The sequence below is a fragment of the Phacochoerus africanus genome, chromosome X (genome assembly GCF_016906955.1).
Source record: "Phacochoerus africanus isolate WHEZ1 chromosome X, ROS_Pafr_v1, whole genome shotgun sequence".
NCBI classification, from domain to species: Eukaryota; Metazoa; Chordata; class Mammalia; order Artiodactyla; family Suidae; genus Phacochoerus; species Phacochoerus africanus.
The window spans coordinates 60,761,413-60,778,806 of NC_062560.1; the positions used below are offsets into that span (position 1 = coordinate 60,761,413).

The 17,394-nt window shown below is 41.7% G+C and overlaps 1 protein-coding gene across 7 annotated transcripts in view; it reads left to right on the top strand.

Annotated features, from left to right (window-relative positions):
- Positions 1-17,394, top strand: part of DLG3 (discs large MAGUK scaffold protein 3) — a 53,395-nt gene that overhangs the window by 14,138 nt on the left and 21,863 nt on the right. For 6 of the 7 annotated variants that reach the window (XM_047764952.1, XM_047764951.1, XM_047764950.1 and 3 more), the window contains one exon: positions 12,773-12,887. In XM_047764952.1, coding sequence (XP_047620908.1) covers positions 12,773-12,887 — 115 coding nt within the window. Of the gene's footprint in view, positions 1-10,226; positions 10,281-12,772; positions 12,888-17,394 lie in introns of all 7 variants that reach the window. The other variant, XM_047764956.1, reaches the window with a different exon arrangement.

A 17,394-nucleotide genomic window follows, 5' to 3' on the forward strand; every position in this document is an offset into this window, starting at 1 on the left:
AACATGCACACACAAAAACAAAAAACTACAAAAAAGAAACTGAATTTTTTAGCTGTCACCCCCTTCCCCAACCTCCCCATCCCTCTCGTTGCTACTAATCTACTTCCTGCCTCTCATGAATTTGCCTGTTCTGGACATTTTGTATAAATGGATTCATGTATTATATGGTCTTTTATGACTGGGTACTTTCACTTGATGTGTTTTTGAGGTTCATCTATGTCATAGCATGAATTAATACTTCATTTCTTTTTGTGGCTGAATAGTATTTGATTGTATACACCACATTTCCTTTATCCGTTCATCATTGATGGACTTTTGGGTTATTTCCACTCTTTTTGCTATTATGAATACTGCTCTTTGAACATCTGTATGCAGCTTTTTTTGCACAGGAATGTGTTTTTATTTCTCTTGGTTACTTATACCTACTGGATCATATGGCAACTCTATATTTAACCTTTTGAGGAATGGCCCGGTTGTTTTCCATAGTGGCTGCACCATTTCACATTCCCACCAGCAGTGTGAGGGTTACAATTTCTCCATATCCTCTCCAACCATTGTTAATGTCAGTCTTTTTGATTCTAGCCATGCTAGTGCATGTGAAATGAAATCTCATTGTGGTTTTCCAAATGAAAACCTGATGGCTAATGATGATGAGCCTCTTTTCACGTGCTTATTGTTTGTCAATCAATTGTTTGGCCCCCTGATTCTCACACTGTTTGAAATTTTCTTGAGACCAGGGCAGGCCAACTGTGTTATTACTCAGGTGATTAGAGAGAACTAGGAGGATACTGGACTACCTTTCGCTCTTATCACTGTGTGCTGGAGGGCTTGGGTGCAGATAATTTTAGCTAGGAATGCTGGCCTGATAAAAATGATAGGCCCTACTTAAAAAAAAAAAAAAAAAGCTTATTCACATACCATAGAGTTCACCCACTTAAAGTGTACAACTCGGTGGTTTTTAAAATGTTGAGAAGTGGTGCGACTGTCACTACAGTCAATTTTAGAACCTTTTCCTCACCCCCAAAAGAAGCCCTGTCCCATTAGCATTCACTCCCCGTTTCCCCCAAACTCCTCCCCTCCCCTAGCCCTAGGCAACCACTAATCTACTTTCTGTTTCTGTAAAGTTTCCTTTTCTAACTGGTTCATATAAATGGAATCATATGTCTGGCTTCTTTCTTTTAGCATAGTGTTTTCAAGGATTATCTATGGGCATGTAGCATTTCATTCTTTTTTTTAAGGCTGAATAATATTCCATCCTGTGGTTATACACAATTTTAGGACTTCTGGGTTTTTTCTACCTTTTGACTGTTGTGAATAATGCTGGTATGAACCTTTGTGGGCAAGTTTCTCTGTGGTTATGTTTTCAATTCTCTTGGGTATATATATACCTAGGAGTGGAATTTCTGGGTCATAAGGTAACAACATTTAACATTTCGAGGAACTGCCAGACTTCTCCCTAAAATGGCTGCACCCTTTTAGGCCCACCCTATGTTGCAAACTTAGAAGAGAAAAAAATGTTAGCTTTCTTTTCCCTTTTGCCTCCCGGAACTGAACTTCATATAAGGCTGTGTGTGTGTGTACTTGAATGCACTGGGCTTTTCTGTCTTCCATGTAGCCCAAGGGCATGGTAGCTAGAGTTGGCAAAGCATTCTGAACTTAGGTAGACAGGTGCTTTCTTGTCTTTTTTAGATGGTTTGAGGCAAAATCCTAGGAGCTTTGGTGTCTGTAAAATACTGGTTCTCCTAATGGGTGGAATAATTAGAATAATATATAGTAGTGAGAATGAATTATTTCTTATTTATTTTAGGATTTCTTTTTTTTTTTTTTTTTGGCTGCTCCTATGGCACACTGAAGTTCTTGGGCCAGGGAGTGGCAATGCAGGATTCTTAACCTGCTTAGCCACAAGGGAACTCCTTAGGATTTCTTTTTAATTTAATGTGGTGTTTGTTGAAATCTTGACCCTGATATTTATGCTGTTGCATTGTTTAAAAAGCATTAGACTTATATTCCACAATAGGGTGATTGTTTTAATATTTTCAATAGAGAAATAGATGTAGAATAATTTGGGCCTATCATTGTCACTTAAATTAAAAAATACTGGTTTTGTTCCCTTTATGTTAAGGAAGGGAATCATCTTGGAAGAGTAGCCAAGGTCCTGGGTTCTAGTTCTTTTTTTTTTTTTTTTTTTGGTCTTTTTAGGGCTGCACCTGAGGCATATGGCGGTTCCCAGGCTAGGGGTCTAATCAGAGCTGTAGCCGCTGGCCACAGCCACAGCAATGCCAGATCTGAGCTGAGTCTGCAACCTACACCACAGCTCACGGCAATGCTGGATCCTTTAACCCACTGAGCGAGGCCAGGGATCAAACCTGTGTCCTCATGGATGCTAGTCAGATTTTGTTTACGCTGAGCCACGATGGGAACTCCTCCTGGGTTCCAGTTCTGACTTTATCTTTTAAGTATATGAATGATCTTATACTTGTCAATCTCTTTGGGTGGGCCTCAATTTTCTGGTATGTGGAATGAGGGGACTGTGCAAAGTGATCTCACATGTTTCTTCTAAGTCACATTCTATGCTAGATAAGTCGAAGTGAGTTGTGAATTCAGCTCAACAAGTTCCTATTTGTACCTAGACAGACTTACCGAATTACACTTTTAAGCTAGTAACAGTCTTGCTTTAATAAAGTTCTTGTCTTCTCTTCTTTCCTGTGATAAAGATTTCATCTTTAAATGAACCTTTGTATTTCACTGAATTTAGATATCTTGTAAAAGCAAAGACTTTAGAGATTTGGGGATTTTTACCACTTGATGTAATTAACATTTTGTATAAATATGTACTTTAGGGATCTGGATACAGGCATGTCCTTCACATTTTCAAAAAAGGAGAAAGAGTTTTGCAGATGTTGGGTTAAATTCCAAACTAGATTATTAAAAGTTGTTTTGTAAATAACCCAGAAAAAGAAGTGGTGAGCACTGGAATCCGTATTGGTTCACCACAATAGAATAAATTATGTCAGACTGTCAAATTGCCTTGAATGGATAGGGTTACTGGACTGATAGGTCAGGGAAATATGGTTGACGTGGTATATCTAGATTTCAGCAAGGCATTGATAAAGATTCTTTGGTCCACTTTTGGATAAGATGGCGATAACAGTGATAATACGTTTAAGTATATTTGTCTGCAACTGGCTGAGTGATCAGTCCCAGAGGAAAATGATGAATGAACCAGGACTGGTGTGGAGGGGAATTTCTAGTGCAGATGTGTCCCTGGCTTCATCCTTGGCCTCTCCTGTTCAGTCTGCCTCCTCACCCACCTCAAATTATATTTTACATGAACAATTAAAAATACATAATTTAAAAATTATATTTTTCCTGGATATATAAACATTACATACAGGTTTGTAGAAAGTTGGAAAATAACAAAATACAAAATAAAGTAGTTCAAATCACCTTTAAAACTACCTCTAGAAATAACCTGTGTGTTTGTGTGTGTGTATTTCCCTCCAGACTTTTATATATCATATGGCATATATGAATCTCTTTCAAGAGCGGGATTATTGTATTTAAGTACTTTTATATCAATTCTTTTAACTTAATATATATCATGAATGTTTTATTAAAATGGTTTTAATAATTAAATAGTATTCCATCATATGCATACTGTAGGAGTTCCCATCATGGCGCAGTGGTTAATGAATCCCACTAGGAACCATGAGGTTGCGGGTTCAATCCCTGACCTTGCTCAGTGGGTTAAGGATCTGGCGTTGCTGTGAGCTGTGGTGTAGGTTGCAGATGCGGCTTGGATCCCGTGTTGGTGTGGCTCTGGCGTAGGCCAGTGGCTACAGCTCTGATTCGACTCCTAGCCTGGGAACCTCCATATGCCATGGGAACGGCCCTAGAAAAGGCAAAAAGACAAAAAAAAAAAAACGAAGAAAAAAAACGCATACTGTAATTCATGTAATCATTCCCTTATTGGAGAATATTTAGGTTGTTTGCAGTGTTTTGATCTTACAAATAACATTTGATGGATAAATTTGTATGAGGCTTTTTGTGAATCTGTGATTGTGTCTTCAGAATGAATTCCTTGGAATTATTGGGCCAAAGAGTACGAACATGTTTAAGATTTTTGATAGTCTGCCAGATTGGTCTCCACCAACAATATAAGATTGTATATTTTGAGATCCTTGCCAACATGGAATATTATTTTTTTTAAATCTCTGCAAATTTGGTAGGTATAAATGTTATTTAATTCTTATTTTAAGTTGTATTTTTTAATAATAGAATTGAACAGTTAGTGTGTGTTTGTGTGTGTGTGTTCATTGATCATTTTTTTTTGGTGTGTGAATTGCCTGTTCATACCCTTTACCCATTTCCATGTGGAAGGTATGTTCATCAGCTTACCGATATGTAAAAGCTTTAAAGTAGTTAGAATATTAGTTCTTTGTCACATATGTTGCAAAGATTTTTCCCATTTTGTAGTTTCTTTTTTTATTTTTATTTTTATTATTTATTTATTTATTTTTGTCTTTTCTAGGGCCGCTCCTGTGGCATATGGAGGTTCCCAGGCTAGGGGTCAAATTGGAGCTGTAGCCACCGGCCTACGCCACAGCCACAGCAACAAGGGATCTGAGCCAAGTCTGCAACCTACACCACAGCTCACGGCAACGCCGGATCCTTAACCCACTGAGCAAGGCCAGGGATCGAATCCGCAACCTCATGGTTCCTAGTCGGATTCATTAGCCACTGCGCCACAACGGGAACTCCTCTTTTTTTATTTTGATGTACAGATGTTTTATGCTTTTATGTAGTCAAATCTATCAGTGTTTTCTTTTGTGTATTGTGCCTCTGCCCGTCGGTTTGAAAGGGCCTTTCCTACCTTGAGAGAAAATAAATATCCACCTTTGTTTTATTTTAGTTATTTAATGTTTTTCTTTTTGCATTTATTTATTTAATTTTTTTTCAGTGTCTTTTTGCATTTAAAACCTTAAACTACCTGGACCTTTTTATGATGTAAGGTAGGACACTACCTTATTTTTGCTCCAAATATTGAAGGAGTTACCTCAGTACCATTTCTTACATTTATTAGATAATCCATCATTTTCCTGATGTTTTGAAGTGACACCTTTATCACACACACACATATTCATACACTCATACTCGTGCTTTGGATTTTGGCTTTCTTAATTCTGTTCTATAATATTTTACTCTGGGGTTATTCATTACTAAAAAATAACCCCAGATGTTTTGACAAATAACCAGAGGGGTCTTTCTTTAGACTCCTTTCTTTTGGGTCACAGATACTTGACCCAAAAGAAATTCAGTCACTATCCCAATAAAGATTGTCAGAGAATTTGTGATCCTGTTGAAGTGACTACTGTGAAGAACATTGGAATCTAGACCCTCAATTGACACAGTAAAGCATAGAAATCAGTTATATTAAGTTAACAAGATTAGTCATAAAATGTTGTGTTTCAGTCACTGTTGCAGCACCTCTGTTAAGTGGAAAGGATTATGAACAAGAGACCCCCACTACCTTCAGAGCAGGAAAGGTATAATTTTTTTTTTTGTCTTTTTGTCATTTCTTGGGCTGCTCCTGCGGCACATGGAGGTTCCCAGGCTAGGGGTTGAATCGGAGCTGTGGCCACTGGCCTACGCCAGAGCCACAGCAACGCGGGATCCGAGCCGCGTCTGCAACCTACACCACAGCTCACGGCAACGCCGGATCCTTGACCCACTGAGCAAGGGCAGGGACCGAACCCGCAACCTCATGGTTCCTAGCCGGATTCGTTAACGACTGAGCCATGATGGGAACTCCCAGGAAAGTTATAATTTTGTCTTTGTTCTCTGTTTTCTGGGTGAGGTGTTTTGTCTTGGAGTGGTTCTTACATAGACTTCGGCTTACAGGTTGAAGGAGCTAAAGGCATTGTTACTCTTGCATTTGAATATGCTATGTGAAATTCTTTTGAAATAGAAGGCCCTTTTCAAAGCTTTTACCCTGATCCGTTGGGTGATCTGGAATAGGGTGAGAAGAGCCAATGGCAAGGTCCTGTGAAACTTTTTCTTAGTTTGATGTGAGAACAAATCATTTTTCAGTCTATTCATTTCAGACCAGGTGGCTGAATGTAATGGCACCTTTATATAGTATAGCACTTTTGCTCAGTAGCCCTTTCTGCATCCTCACTAAGCTCTTTGGGGGACAGAAACATCTAGTCAGTAGGGATGATCTGAAATTTTTAATGGCATGCTGATATGGCATGTCTTATTTTCTGTTTTATTCCCAGTATCAGGATGTTGTCCAGAATCCTGCCTATGTATGTACATGGCTGAGGAAGCACATTGTGACAGTACAGGGACACTGAAGTTTCTGTACGGGTTAGTCATAGTTCTGATCCCATTGTTCTGAAAGTAGAGCTGAAATTACTTTTCTTCAAGCAGTGTTTGCCCATATGGAAGCCTGTTTGTCACTTTTTTGCCCTCTCATATAACTATATAAATCTATATCTATCTATCTATCTATCTATATCTTTTGCAATCTGTACCCCTTAAATTGGTATTCCTTTGACTCAAAGAATTTAGGATTATTTGTAGATGTGGAAGATTTCCTTCTTATAGATCATATTTCTTATGGACCTCATTTGAGGTCCATAGGATTTGGATCCTCAAATCCATTAGGATTTGGTCCTAACATCATAGTTATGTCAAAGTTAAAAGGCACCTGAAAAATTGTCTAGTTTTAGAGGTATCAGATTCTTCAAATAGTAGGCCCCATACTTAGAAACTAACCCAAGTAATAGGCTTCATATTATTTTATAGAGACAAGTTTGTGATTCCAAGAAATATTGTATTATTTGACAATTCACCTGCTTATCACCATACTGACAGGTATCTTCTTAATGGGCTTATTTTACTTTTGGCTCCAACCATTTCTTCCGAAAATGTGAGAGATGTTGTTGGGACAGATGCTTGTAATTTAGACACATCCTGGGGGTTTGCACTCCTATAAAAACTATAGAAACCTAAAACACAATTCATACTCATCAAAATCTGTGATTCTCTCATGAGGTTTATACATTTGCACAATGGGTAGTTCCTCTGAGCTCAGGGCAGCTCAGCAATGGCAAATGAGGGCTGTATGAGTTTGAGATTTGAACAACTGCACTTTCATAGGAACAAATGAGCCTTTGGGCAGCTATTGACTTATTTTGTGTTGAGAGCCAAACAAGTCACATGCTGTTATTCAGCCCTGCCTTCACTACTCAGTATTTGTGTGGGGATTCAAGGTCAGGAAGTTACATTTCCCTTTTTCACTCTATTTTCACGTCTTTCCACCGTTCCTGCCTACACACCTGTGTGTCTGAAGCCTGTCATCCAGTTGTCTCCCCAGCTTCGTTGTCATTTCCAAACTTGGTAGGCATGAATTTTAGTTTATTTTGGAGCATTTACCTTTTATATCTTCATTCACACCATAGGTAGTCTGTGCTGCATGCAGAGTAAGTACGCTTTGTTGCTTCCATTTGTTTCCTGTCTCTACAACATTTTCCTGCCCATAATGAAATAGAGCCAAATAAGCTTTCTATGGGTTGAGAAAGTGAGTCCCTTTTGGCTTTTCCAAATTAGTGACATTTGTTTGGCCCCTCCCATGGCATGCTAAAGTTGCTGGGCCAGGAATCACATGTGAGCCACAGCAGTGATAAAACTGGATTCTTAACTGCTTGGCCACCAGGGAACTCCTTCAAGTGTATTCTTTTATTTATTTATTTTGGCTGTGCCTGTGGCATATGGAAGTTCCCAGGCCAGGGGTCAAATCCGCACCACAGCATCAACCAGAGCCACTGCAGTGACAAGGCCAGATTCTTAACTTGCTGCACCACAAGAGAATTCCTGACATTTTTTTATCCTGAGAAAAGAATTCTGCCATCAGGAAGATCAAAGTCTTAAAGGGAGGATGGATTTGGAGGCTTGGTTGTGTGACCATTTCGTATTAGTGAGCATTGTCATTTCAGTCCCCTTTGCTGCTTTATTAGGCTATTAAAGAGGTCTTGAAACCTCTGATATGTTAGTGTTTTGCGGAAGTGGTTTGTGGTTTTGTTGTTCAGTTGTTAGCATTTTAGAGTGAGTGGAAGGAAAGGGATTGTATTTTTTTTTTTGTCTTTTTGCCTTTTCTAGGGTTGCTCCCACGGCATATGGAGATTCCCAGGCTAGGGGTCTAATTGGAGCTGTAGCCACCGGCTTACGGATCCGAGCTGTGTCTGCAACCTACACCACAGCTCATGGCAATGCCAGATCCTTAACCCACTGAGCAAGGCCAGAGATCGAACCTGAAACCTCATGGTTCTTAGTTGGATTCGTTAACCACTGAGCCATGATGGGAACTCCTGTATTTTCTTCTTAGATTAGATCCTGAGGATCCAGAACTTGAGAATTTCTGGATCCAGGTTTGTCCTGTTGGATCTTTATAGTGAGTTAACACGTTCAGTAAAAATTGTTGACTCAACAAGGGTACAGATTGCCACGCTAAACTTTGAGAAGGAAACAAGCCACATCAAAGAACTTACAGTTTTGTAAAGGAAATGACATCACCACAAATTCTGGGCACTGGATTTTTAAAAGGAAGAGATAGTGGAGGGCCTGGAAACCATGTTAGATGAAGAGTGGTTAAGGAAGTAATAATATTTAGCCTGGAGAAGAGAGAGCTTATTTTGAATGACATGATGGCGATTCTCTGTTATGGCTGATATTATCCCACCTTTTCCTGGTCTTTCAGGAGAAAACTCAGAAGTTGTCTTTGATCCTTTCTCACCCTACATCCAATCAGATGTCAGATTTTTGTCCTCTAGCTTCAGTATATTTCTTTTCTTTTTTTTTTTTCTTTTTGCCTTTTCCAGGGCCACTCCCGTGGCATATGGAGGTTCCCAGGCTAGGGGGTCTAATGGGAGCTGTAGCTGCTGGCCGAGGCCAGAGCCACAGCAATGCAGGATCCGAGCTGTGTCTGCAACCTACACCACAGCTCATGGCAACGCTGGATCCTTAACCCACTGAGCAAGGCCAGAGATCCAACCTGAAACCTCATGGTTCTTAGTTGGATTCGTTAACCACTGAGCCACGACGGGAACTCCTCAGTATATTTCTTGATTCTTGCCACTTCTTTCTGTCCTCAGTTGCCCCCACATACTATGTCAAGCCTGTGAAGTCACTGACTGTACTAGTAGAATAGGTTCCCTACTCTCTGTTATCTTTCTCTTTCCTCTTTTCTGTTATGTTCTCAGAATAATCTCTCAAGCCTAGTTCTGTTTTTTTTTTTCCCCTTTTCTTTTTAGGGCCGCACCTGTGGCATATGGAAGTTCCCAGGCTAGGGGTCGAATCAGAGCTGCAGCCGCCGGCCTACTCCACAACTCGGGATCCAAGCTTCATCTGCGACCTACACCACAGCTCACAGCAATGCTAGATTCTTAACCCACTGAGTGAGGCCAGGGATTGAACCCGCATCCTCATGGATCCTAGTCCGGTTCGTTAACTGCTGAGCCAGGAAGGGAACTCCTCCCAGATGCTTTTTAAGTAAAGCTTTTGCCCTTGAAAAATGATTCCTCCATTAAGATGAGGTACTATCTAAAGACTATTCTAAACAGCTTTTTGTTAGAATTATTTTTTCTTTGTTATAAACAAAGTCTGTTAATCAGATGTCCACTGTGGGTTACTAACATTTCAAAAAAGTGTTTTAAAAACATATAACCCAATGGCTCACAACAATTAACCTTGGGAACAAAAGTAAATGGGAACACTTCTTTACCTTTCCAATCCCTCAGTGAAGCTGGCAGCCCTCAGTGTAATAAACCATTAGGTTTATTAGTTTGAAAACAGAAGCATCAGCTTGGGCACAGTTTTCTAATTTGCCCCTCGTTTACTCAACAGTCATTTATTCAGAGGCTACTCCGTGCTTACTGGACATTAGATAACTCTACAAATAAAAGGCAGAGACTGATGAGAAGCTGGAATTCTAAAGGGATCATCTGAATGGGGAAAAAGTGAATAAAACACTATTTAATAGACTTGAAAGCTTAGTAGCATGTAGAAAACAGAAAGTGGATTCCTTAAAGCAATAGCCTTGTTCTCTTTCTGTAGTCTATTTTAAGTGGGCCCTCTGGCCCGGCGTTATCAACCTTGGATTAGGAGCTTTGAGGAAATGGTGGTTTGGTGGTTGTTTTTTAAAGGCTTGTTTTTTTTTTTTTAAGAAATGTAGTTACCAAGCAACTGCCATGACCTGCTGCTAAGTTGGAGTTCAGTGGGTAAGTCAATTCCAAAGAAGAGAATATATAAACAAATTGGGAAGGGGGAAACAGTTTAAGGATAGATTGAGTGGATTAGTTTTCTGGGTTCAATGCATATTTCTTCCTTTTACTTGTGCAAGAAAGGGCTGCTTGGAGTTCCCGTCGTGGCTCAGTGGTTAACGAATCCGACTAGGAACCATGAGGTTGCGGGTTTGATCCCTGGCCTCGCTCAGTGGGTTAAGGATCCGACGTTGCCGTGAGCTGTGGTATAGGTCGCAGACGCGGCTCGGATCCTGAGTAGCTGTGGCTGTAGCGTAGGCCAGTGGCTACAGCTCCGATTAGACCCCTAGCCTGGGAAACTCCCTATGCCGCAGGAGCGGCCCAAGAAATGGCAAAAAGACCAAAAAAAAAAAAAAAAAAAAAAGAAAGGGCTGCTTGGTCAGAAGTCTTTGTTTCAGCAGGTCTCCTCTTAGCTGATGAGTGTGGAGGAGGGCCAGAAAGGAGCCAATTAGAGAGGGCTGGGCTGTAGGGCTAAGCCCTAGTGTGGGACACATGCTTGGATGGCTCTAAAGGTAGATAGCCCTGCTGCTGCATTCTTGGTCAGTCCAGAGCTTCTATGACAGATCAGTCACCACCCTCTACCTTTATATTGGGTATTGACGTGTTGCCTTGTAACCCTCAGAACAGGGGCATTTTCCAGCTGCTGACTCTTCCCCCCTCCCCCAACATTTAATGAGTGAGTCAGTGATTTAACTGCTTCCTGCAGGATTTCAGGGACCTGAGTAGGTAATGAGAACAAATCACCATAACACCAGAGCGTGATGAATGAAAGAGCACATGAATTTAACCAGTTAGCTTCATTGGTACCAGAGTGGCCCCCCCCCCCAAAAAAAAATACTCTGTTGAGAAGAGGATATTTGTGTGAGTTGGAACTCCATTCCCTCCCCTTTAGGCTTTTTAGTTTTTCCCTTTATACCCAGCTGAAGGTCAGATTACTTTCCTGAGGGAAGGGGAGTGTCAGGTGTTGGAACAGGTGTTTTATTTTCTGCCTGTAGAGTCATACAGGCTAGATGGGGATGCTTCTTGCCAGCCCTCTGTGGTGCATGAAAATACTTTTTTTTTTGTCTTTTTGCGTTTTCTTTAGCCACTCCCGTGGCATATGGAGGTTCCCAGGCTAGGTGTCGAGTCTGAGCCTACGCCAGAGCACAGCAACACCGGATCTGAGCCGCGTCTGCGAACTACACCACAGCTCACGGCAACACCCGATCCTTAAACCACTGAGCAAGGCCGGGGACCGAACCCACAACCTCATGGCTCCTAGTCGGATTCATTAACCACTGTGCCACGACGGGAACTCCTGAAAATACTTTTGTGGAATTCTTTTTCCCTGGAAATATGTTTGTTTTTTGAAGCAGTTCTCCAACCTTCAACCCCTAGTATAAATTTTGACTTCCTTTAAAATCAACTTGTCATAATGAAGTATGCCTGTTTTCTACCATCATCACAGCCTGTGCCTTAGATGTATTCCATTTTATGTGGCAACCATAGACCTGAAAAATGTGTGTGTGATAAATGTGAATATCATATTTTAAATGTACTAGGAAAATGTCACAGCAAAGCAGCCCTATAAAAAGCCTTTTATAATTATTATATGGATAGAATTAATTTTCCCATGTTAGGCTTTCTTAAATTGGGTGTAAACCTGTAGTCACCTTTCCCGAATGATAAGGCTTTTTCAGGCTGTTGTGATGGTGTCAGTGGGCTACAGAGCTGCACTTGGACTTATGACCCCACTGACTAGACGATTTTGGAGGAGAGAGATGTCAGTAGACATCTGAGTTTGGGAGAATTTCTGTTTTAATGTTTGTTACTGAAGCTAAGGACCCTGTTTGTTAAAAGGGAAATAACTCAGGAGAGCTTTGTGATCTCTTGATCTCTTCTGATTGTAGGTTTGTTTTACCTTTGTACTGCGTTCCATTCTGTCCCCTCAAAAAAAAAAAAAAAAAAAGTAGTGATCTAGAAACAGATCATCTTCTTTGCCTAACAATGATATAATGGCCTCAGGTCCTTTCCTGCCCCTCCACCCTGCATCTCAGGGCCATCTGTTCTCAGCAATCCACTTTTTGGGAAAGTCTCCTTTCCCATCTGCTCTCCTTGGGCCTTGCTGCCTGCTCTAAAGATTTATGAAGGCTGCTCAGGAACCTCTTTCCAGTTGTTACTTTTTTTAAGGATCAGTGAGATTTCAAGGCAGATAAAAGTTTTTTCCATTCAGTATGTCCAAATGTTACTCTTTTTTCAGGTGTATTCTTTTCTTCTATTAGCCTGGGGGTGGAGAGAAACCTATCTGTGTTTGGAGGAGGGACTCTGCTTATCAAAGCAAAGATTGACTGGGCTGACTCTGGCTGCTTTGAAGCCAAGGGTCCTCCCGGCTCTTTGGCTGCTGGCACGCAGACTCAGTGCAGCTCCTTGGGTTCATTCTTTTCCTGTCTTTTGCCTTGTGTCCCTAACAGAGTACAGTCGTTTTGAATCCAAGATACATGACTTGCGAGAACAAATGATGAACAGCAGTATGAGCTCTGGGTCTGGGTCCCTGCGAACAAGTGAGAAGAGGTCCTTGTATGTCAGGTAAGTCTTCTGGGTATCAGGCCTTGTGCTGCTCCAGAGGAGCTCCGTGCCAACCCAGCCCTTCTTGTTTAACTAGTGGGGTAGGGAGTGTGTACTCCCAGTACTAAAACAACACTTTGCACTGTATGCTCAGGTTGTGTACTTTATGGTCAGTATCGCCTTTCTTTTGTGAGCTGGCTTTTTCCTTTTTGGTCCTGAATAACTCAGTATGGGAAAATTTCAGTTTGCTCATTGTAAAAGACCTGTTGGGTGATTGTTGCTAGTCAGCATTCACATAGCTCTCAAATGTTCAAAGTACTTTGCTTGCAATCTGTGATTTGAGGGGAAACTTGGCAGTCCCCCCTTCCACATATGCATAATAGACCTCAGAATTTGTATCTGAGCATATCAGCTATCACTGTGTTCTGGTACAGGGTCTCTTTTGAGAGCCCAAAGAACTGACAGGTTGCTGCATTCTGTTTTTTTTTTTTTGTCTTTTGTCTTTTTGTTGTTATTTCTTGGGCCGCTCCCGCGGCATATGGAGGTTCCCAGGCTAGGGGTTGAATTGGAGCTGTAGCCACCGGCCTACGCCAGAGCCACAGCAACGCGGGATCCGAGCCGCGTCTGCAACCTACACCATAGCTCACGGCAACGCCGGATCGTTAACCCACCGAGCAAGGGCAGGGACCGAACCCGCAACCTCATGGTTCCTAGTCGGATTCGTTAACCACTGCGCCACGACGGGAACTCCTTGTTTGTTTGTTTGTTTGTTTTTTAATTGTGTTTCCTCACTCCCTGTTGCACTGATCTGCTGTTTTTTATGGGACATGGGATGAAATGATGTACATTCCCCAGGAATGGTGGGTGGAACAGATATATAGCATTGAATGTATTGCTGCTGAAAGCTGTTCTGAGATACTGTCCAAGGCTGAGTTTGTGACCCTTGAGACCCATTATAATACTGTGTCAGGTCAAAGTACAAACCTCTTGGGGAGTTGGATTGCTAAATGAACACTGTGGACTCCTCCTAGAATTAAGGATAGTTTCCTCGTTCCTGCTTGGGCTTCTTGGCAAAACTCCAGCAGTCTGGGGCAAGAACATTGTCTCTTCAAGGTTAAAATCCTCAGGGAAAGAGGTGGTGGGAATACTCCTCTGAGCCGTGTGTGTGTGTGTGTGTGTGTGTGTGTGTGTGTGTGAGTGTGAGGTGCTTGTATCAAACCCCTGGGTTGAACTTTTTCTAGTGGCCTCTAATACCAGCTGGGGGCTGAGGAGGGGAGGCTGTAGTTGCTAGTTGCCTGGCAACGTGACATCTGCTCTGTCCTTGGGGTTTGAGAAGAAGATAGAGACCAATGTAAATGCTAATTGCAGTTTTTCTCTCGGTGCTAGATTTTTTTTTCCCCTTGGCCGCTGGTCCCTGACCCTCCCTGCAGGGAGAAGAGCCTGAGGAGCCCAGATTTGGGCTCACTGTAATGCTTCCTGGTTCTCTTCTAAAATGAACCCTCAGCTCAACTTGTTGTTGAGAGCAACCTTCTTCACATTTGCTATGAAGGGTGGAGAGCAAGAAGAAGGCTGGATTAGTCACTGATGATCTTTTCAGTCTCTTGTTTTCTTTCACTAAAGCCTTTTGCTCTGGATCTGCAGCCTAGACACTGGGGTGCCGATGGGTGGACTCAGAAATGTGCTGTCGCCTTCCGAAAAAGGGTAATACTTATGTGACTTGGTCAGGATTGTTCCGTTCCCGTGTTTCCAGCCCCCGCAGATGTGGCACTTCAGTGTGCGTGGGAAGCTGCTCTTTAGGCAAGTCAGTTTCTTTGGAGAGCTTTATTTTTAGATATCCCCTCTCCGCCTATCCTGTGCTAGAGCTCTCCCTGCTTGGGTAGGGGGAGTGGGGCATCAGCTTCCGACCTGAAACACCCTTCTCTGGTCCTGGCAATGGACATATTCCGCCTAACTCTGGGGACGAGGGTGGAAACTGCACTCTGTTTCTAGTGAATCATTTTATACAGTTTATATCATCTGCCCCAACCTTATCTATATAACATCTGTATCGTCTAAGTAAAGTAAATATCGTTTAGCATAGTGAACATTTGTAACCATTAAACTTCATCAAGGGACATAATATTTTATGGCTAGAGCAGTGAGCTGAGATCCTTTGCTAAAGCTAATCTCTACCAGAGCCTGGCTTGCTCTGTTGCCTGTTTTCTGCCTTTTTTTTTTTTTTTTAACTCTACAGTGGCTTCTTTTTGTTCAACATTTATTAAACATATTTAAGTCTCTTTCAATCTTAAAAAGAAAAGAAAATACCCTTGATACCAATAGTCCCTTAAACTATCGTCTTGTTTATCTCTGTTCACCACATCTGCCAAATTATGTGCCAGGAAACACTAGTTCCTCAAGATGTTAAGTATGGTGTGAAAAATCAGCAGTTCAGTAAGTTGGGCAAATATAGGATAAACCAGAGGAAAATAGGGTTCTTTACTGTGATTAATCTCCAGGAAGGAATGTACTAGGCAGTGTTTCCCCAAAAAGATAGGCGTATGGGAGCCTTAATTTGGAGAAACCCATCTTAGCATTCAGCCTGGGAAATGTTGCAGTTGTCTGTACTTGCTGTTGCTATTTCTTCAAACTGAACTCCAAACTTCCTTCTCTTTCAGTAGGAAAGGAAGTGTGCATCTGCTTTTCAGTCATGGTGATGTGGTTCCAGGCGACTCCAGAAGAATCTAGAGGGGGCGGAAGCCCAACTCCGTCAGGGATCAGTAGTGACCACTTAGTCATCAAATTCAGTGACCTGTTCACTGATTCCTGCCACTGGTCTGACCTCTTCACGACATTTGTTTCCATGAATTACCTGCTTTCTTCTTTAAAGGCTCTCGTTCTACCTTGCTGACAGTTCCTCAATACCTTTCATTAACTCTGTCCCTTAAATGGCAATGTCATTTATTTTTCACAGCCTCAAACCCTGTCATTGTGTAGATAATATCCCTGATCGCTTTATTGAGCTCCAGACCAACATATCAGCCACTTGCTGGACATGGGCCTGGAGCTGCCCTCTCAGTGCCTCAAACAAACAGTGTGTTCCAAATGGACCCCCTCCATACCTACTCTTACTTTCCTAATCTAAATTAATTGCATCACTCTATCATGTGAAAAGGGGGATTAAATTTATTCTGTCACCCGAGGTTCAACACAAGGAGGAAGGAGCTAATGATTAGAAAGTGTCTGAAAATGGAATTGAACTCCTTCTGGAGACGGTAAATTTGATCTTTTGTCACTGGAGGTATTATAGAAGAGGCTGGGCAACCATTTGGGTATCACAGAGTGAGCTGAAGCAAAAGATCTCTTCAGAGGCTTTCAGTAGTTCCCAGAGTCTTCAGGATGAAAGGGAATATTTAGGGAACACGTGCTCTGTATTAGTACCTTTGTTATCTTTTTAAATTGATTTTAAGGAGTTCCCGTTGTGGCTCAGTGGAAACAAATCTGACTAGTATCCATGAGGATGTGGGTTCAACCCCTGGCCTTGCTCAGTGGGTTAAGGATCCCAAGTTGCCGTGAGCTGTGGTGTAGGTTGTAGACGCAGCTCATATCTGGCGTGGCTGTGGTGTAGGCCAGCAGCTATAGCTCCAATTTGGCCCCTAGCCTGGGATCCTCCATATGCCACGGGTGCAGCCCTAAAAAAATAAATAAATTGCTTTTAAAATCTTTTAAACAATGCTACAAAGTACACACTGTTCTCATTTTTTAGGAGAGAAAACTGAAACTCCAGTTAGACAGCTAAGAAATTCCAAGACTTGAATTTGAACCTGGTTATTCTTCTTTTTTTTTTTTTTTTTTTTTTAGGACTCCACCGGCAGCATGTGGAGATTCCCAGGCTAGGGATTGAATTGGAGCTGTAGCTGCAGGCCTACGCCATAGCCACAGCAATGCCAGATCTGAGCCACATCTGCGACCTACACCACAGCTTATGGCAGAACTGGATCCTTAACCCTCTGAGGCCAGGGATCAAACACTGCATCTTTATGGATACTAGTCAGATTCATTTCTGCTGAGCCACAATGGGAACTCCTGAACCTGGTTATTCTGACCAGAGTATGGTTCCTTCAGCATTTCTCAAACTTGCTAATAAGAATCAGCTGGTGTGCTAGAAAAATACATATTCCCAGGCTCCTCTTCTATGGATTTGGATTCAGCTGGTTGGGAAATGTATGTTTTTAATAAGCACTCAGAATTCTTAGAAATAACTACTTGTTTATCACAATAGACATTTATTTCTGTTTCACTTGAACAACTGAACAATATACTTTAGCTCCTGCTACATGGAAAGCAGTAAGGCACAGGCCTGTGAATTTGGGCATGGTTGTGGGGTGGATTCAAGGAAGCATTAGATGTGGTTCCTGCCCTCTAGCAGCTTACCACAAGATACTGCACAGCCGGTGGTTAATGTGAAGGATCCCTTTTCTGTGAGTTCTGTTCACTGTTGTTTCCCCTTCTGATGTGTTTCTTCCCTTCCCCTCTGTCTCTATCTTCTGGT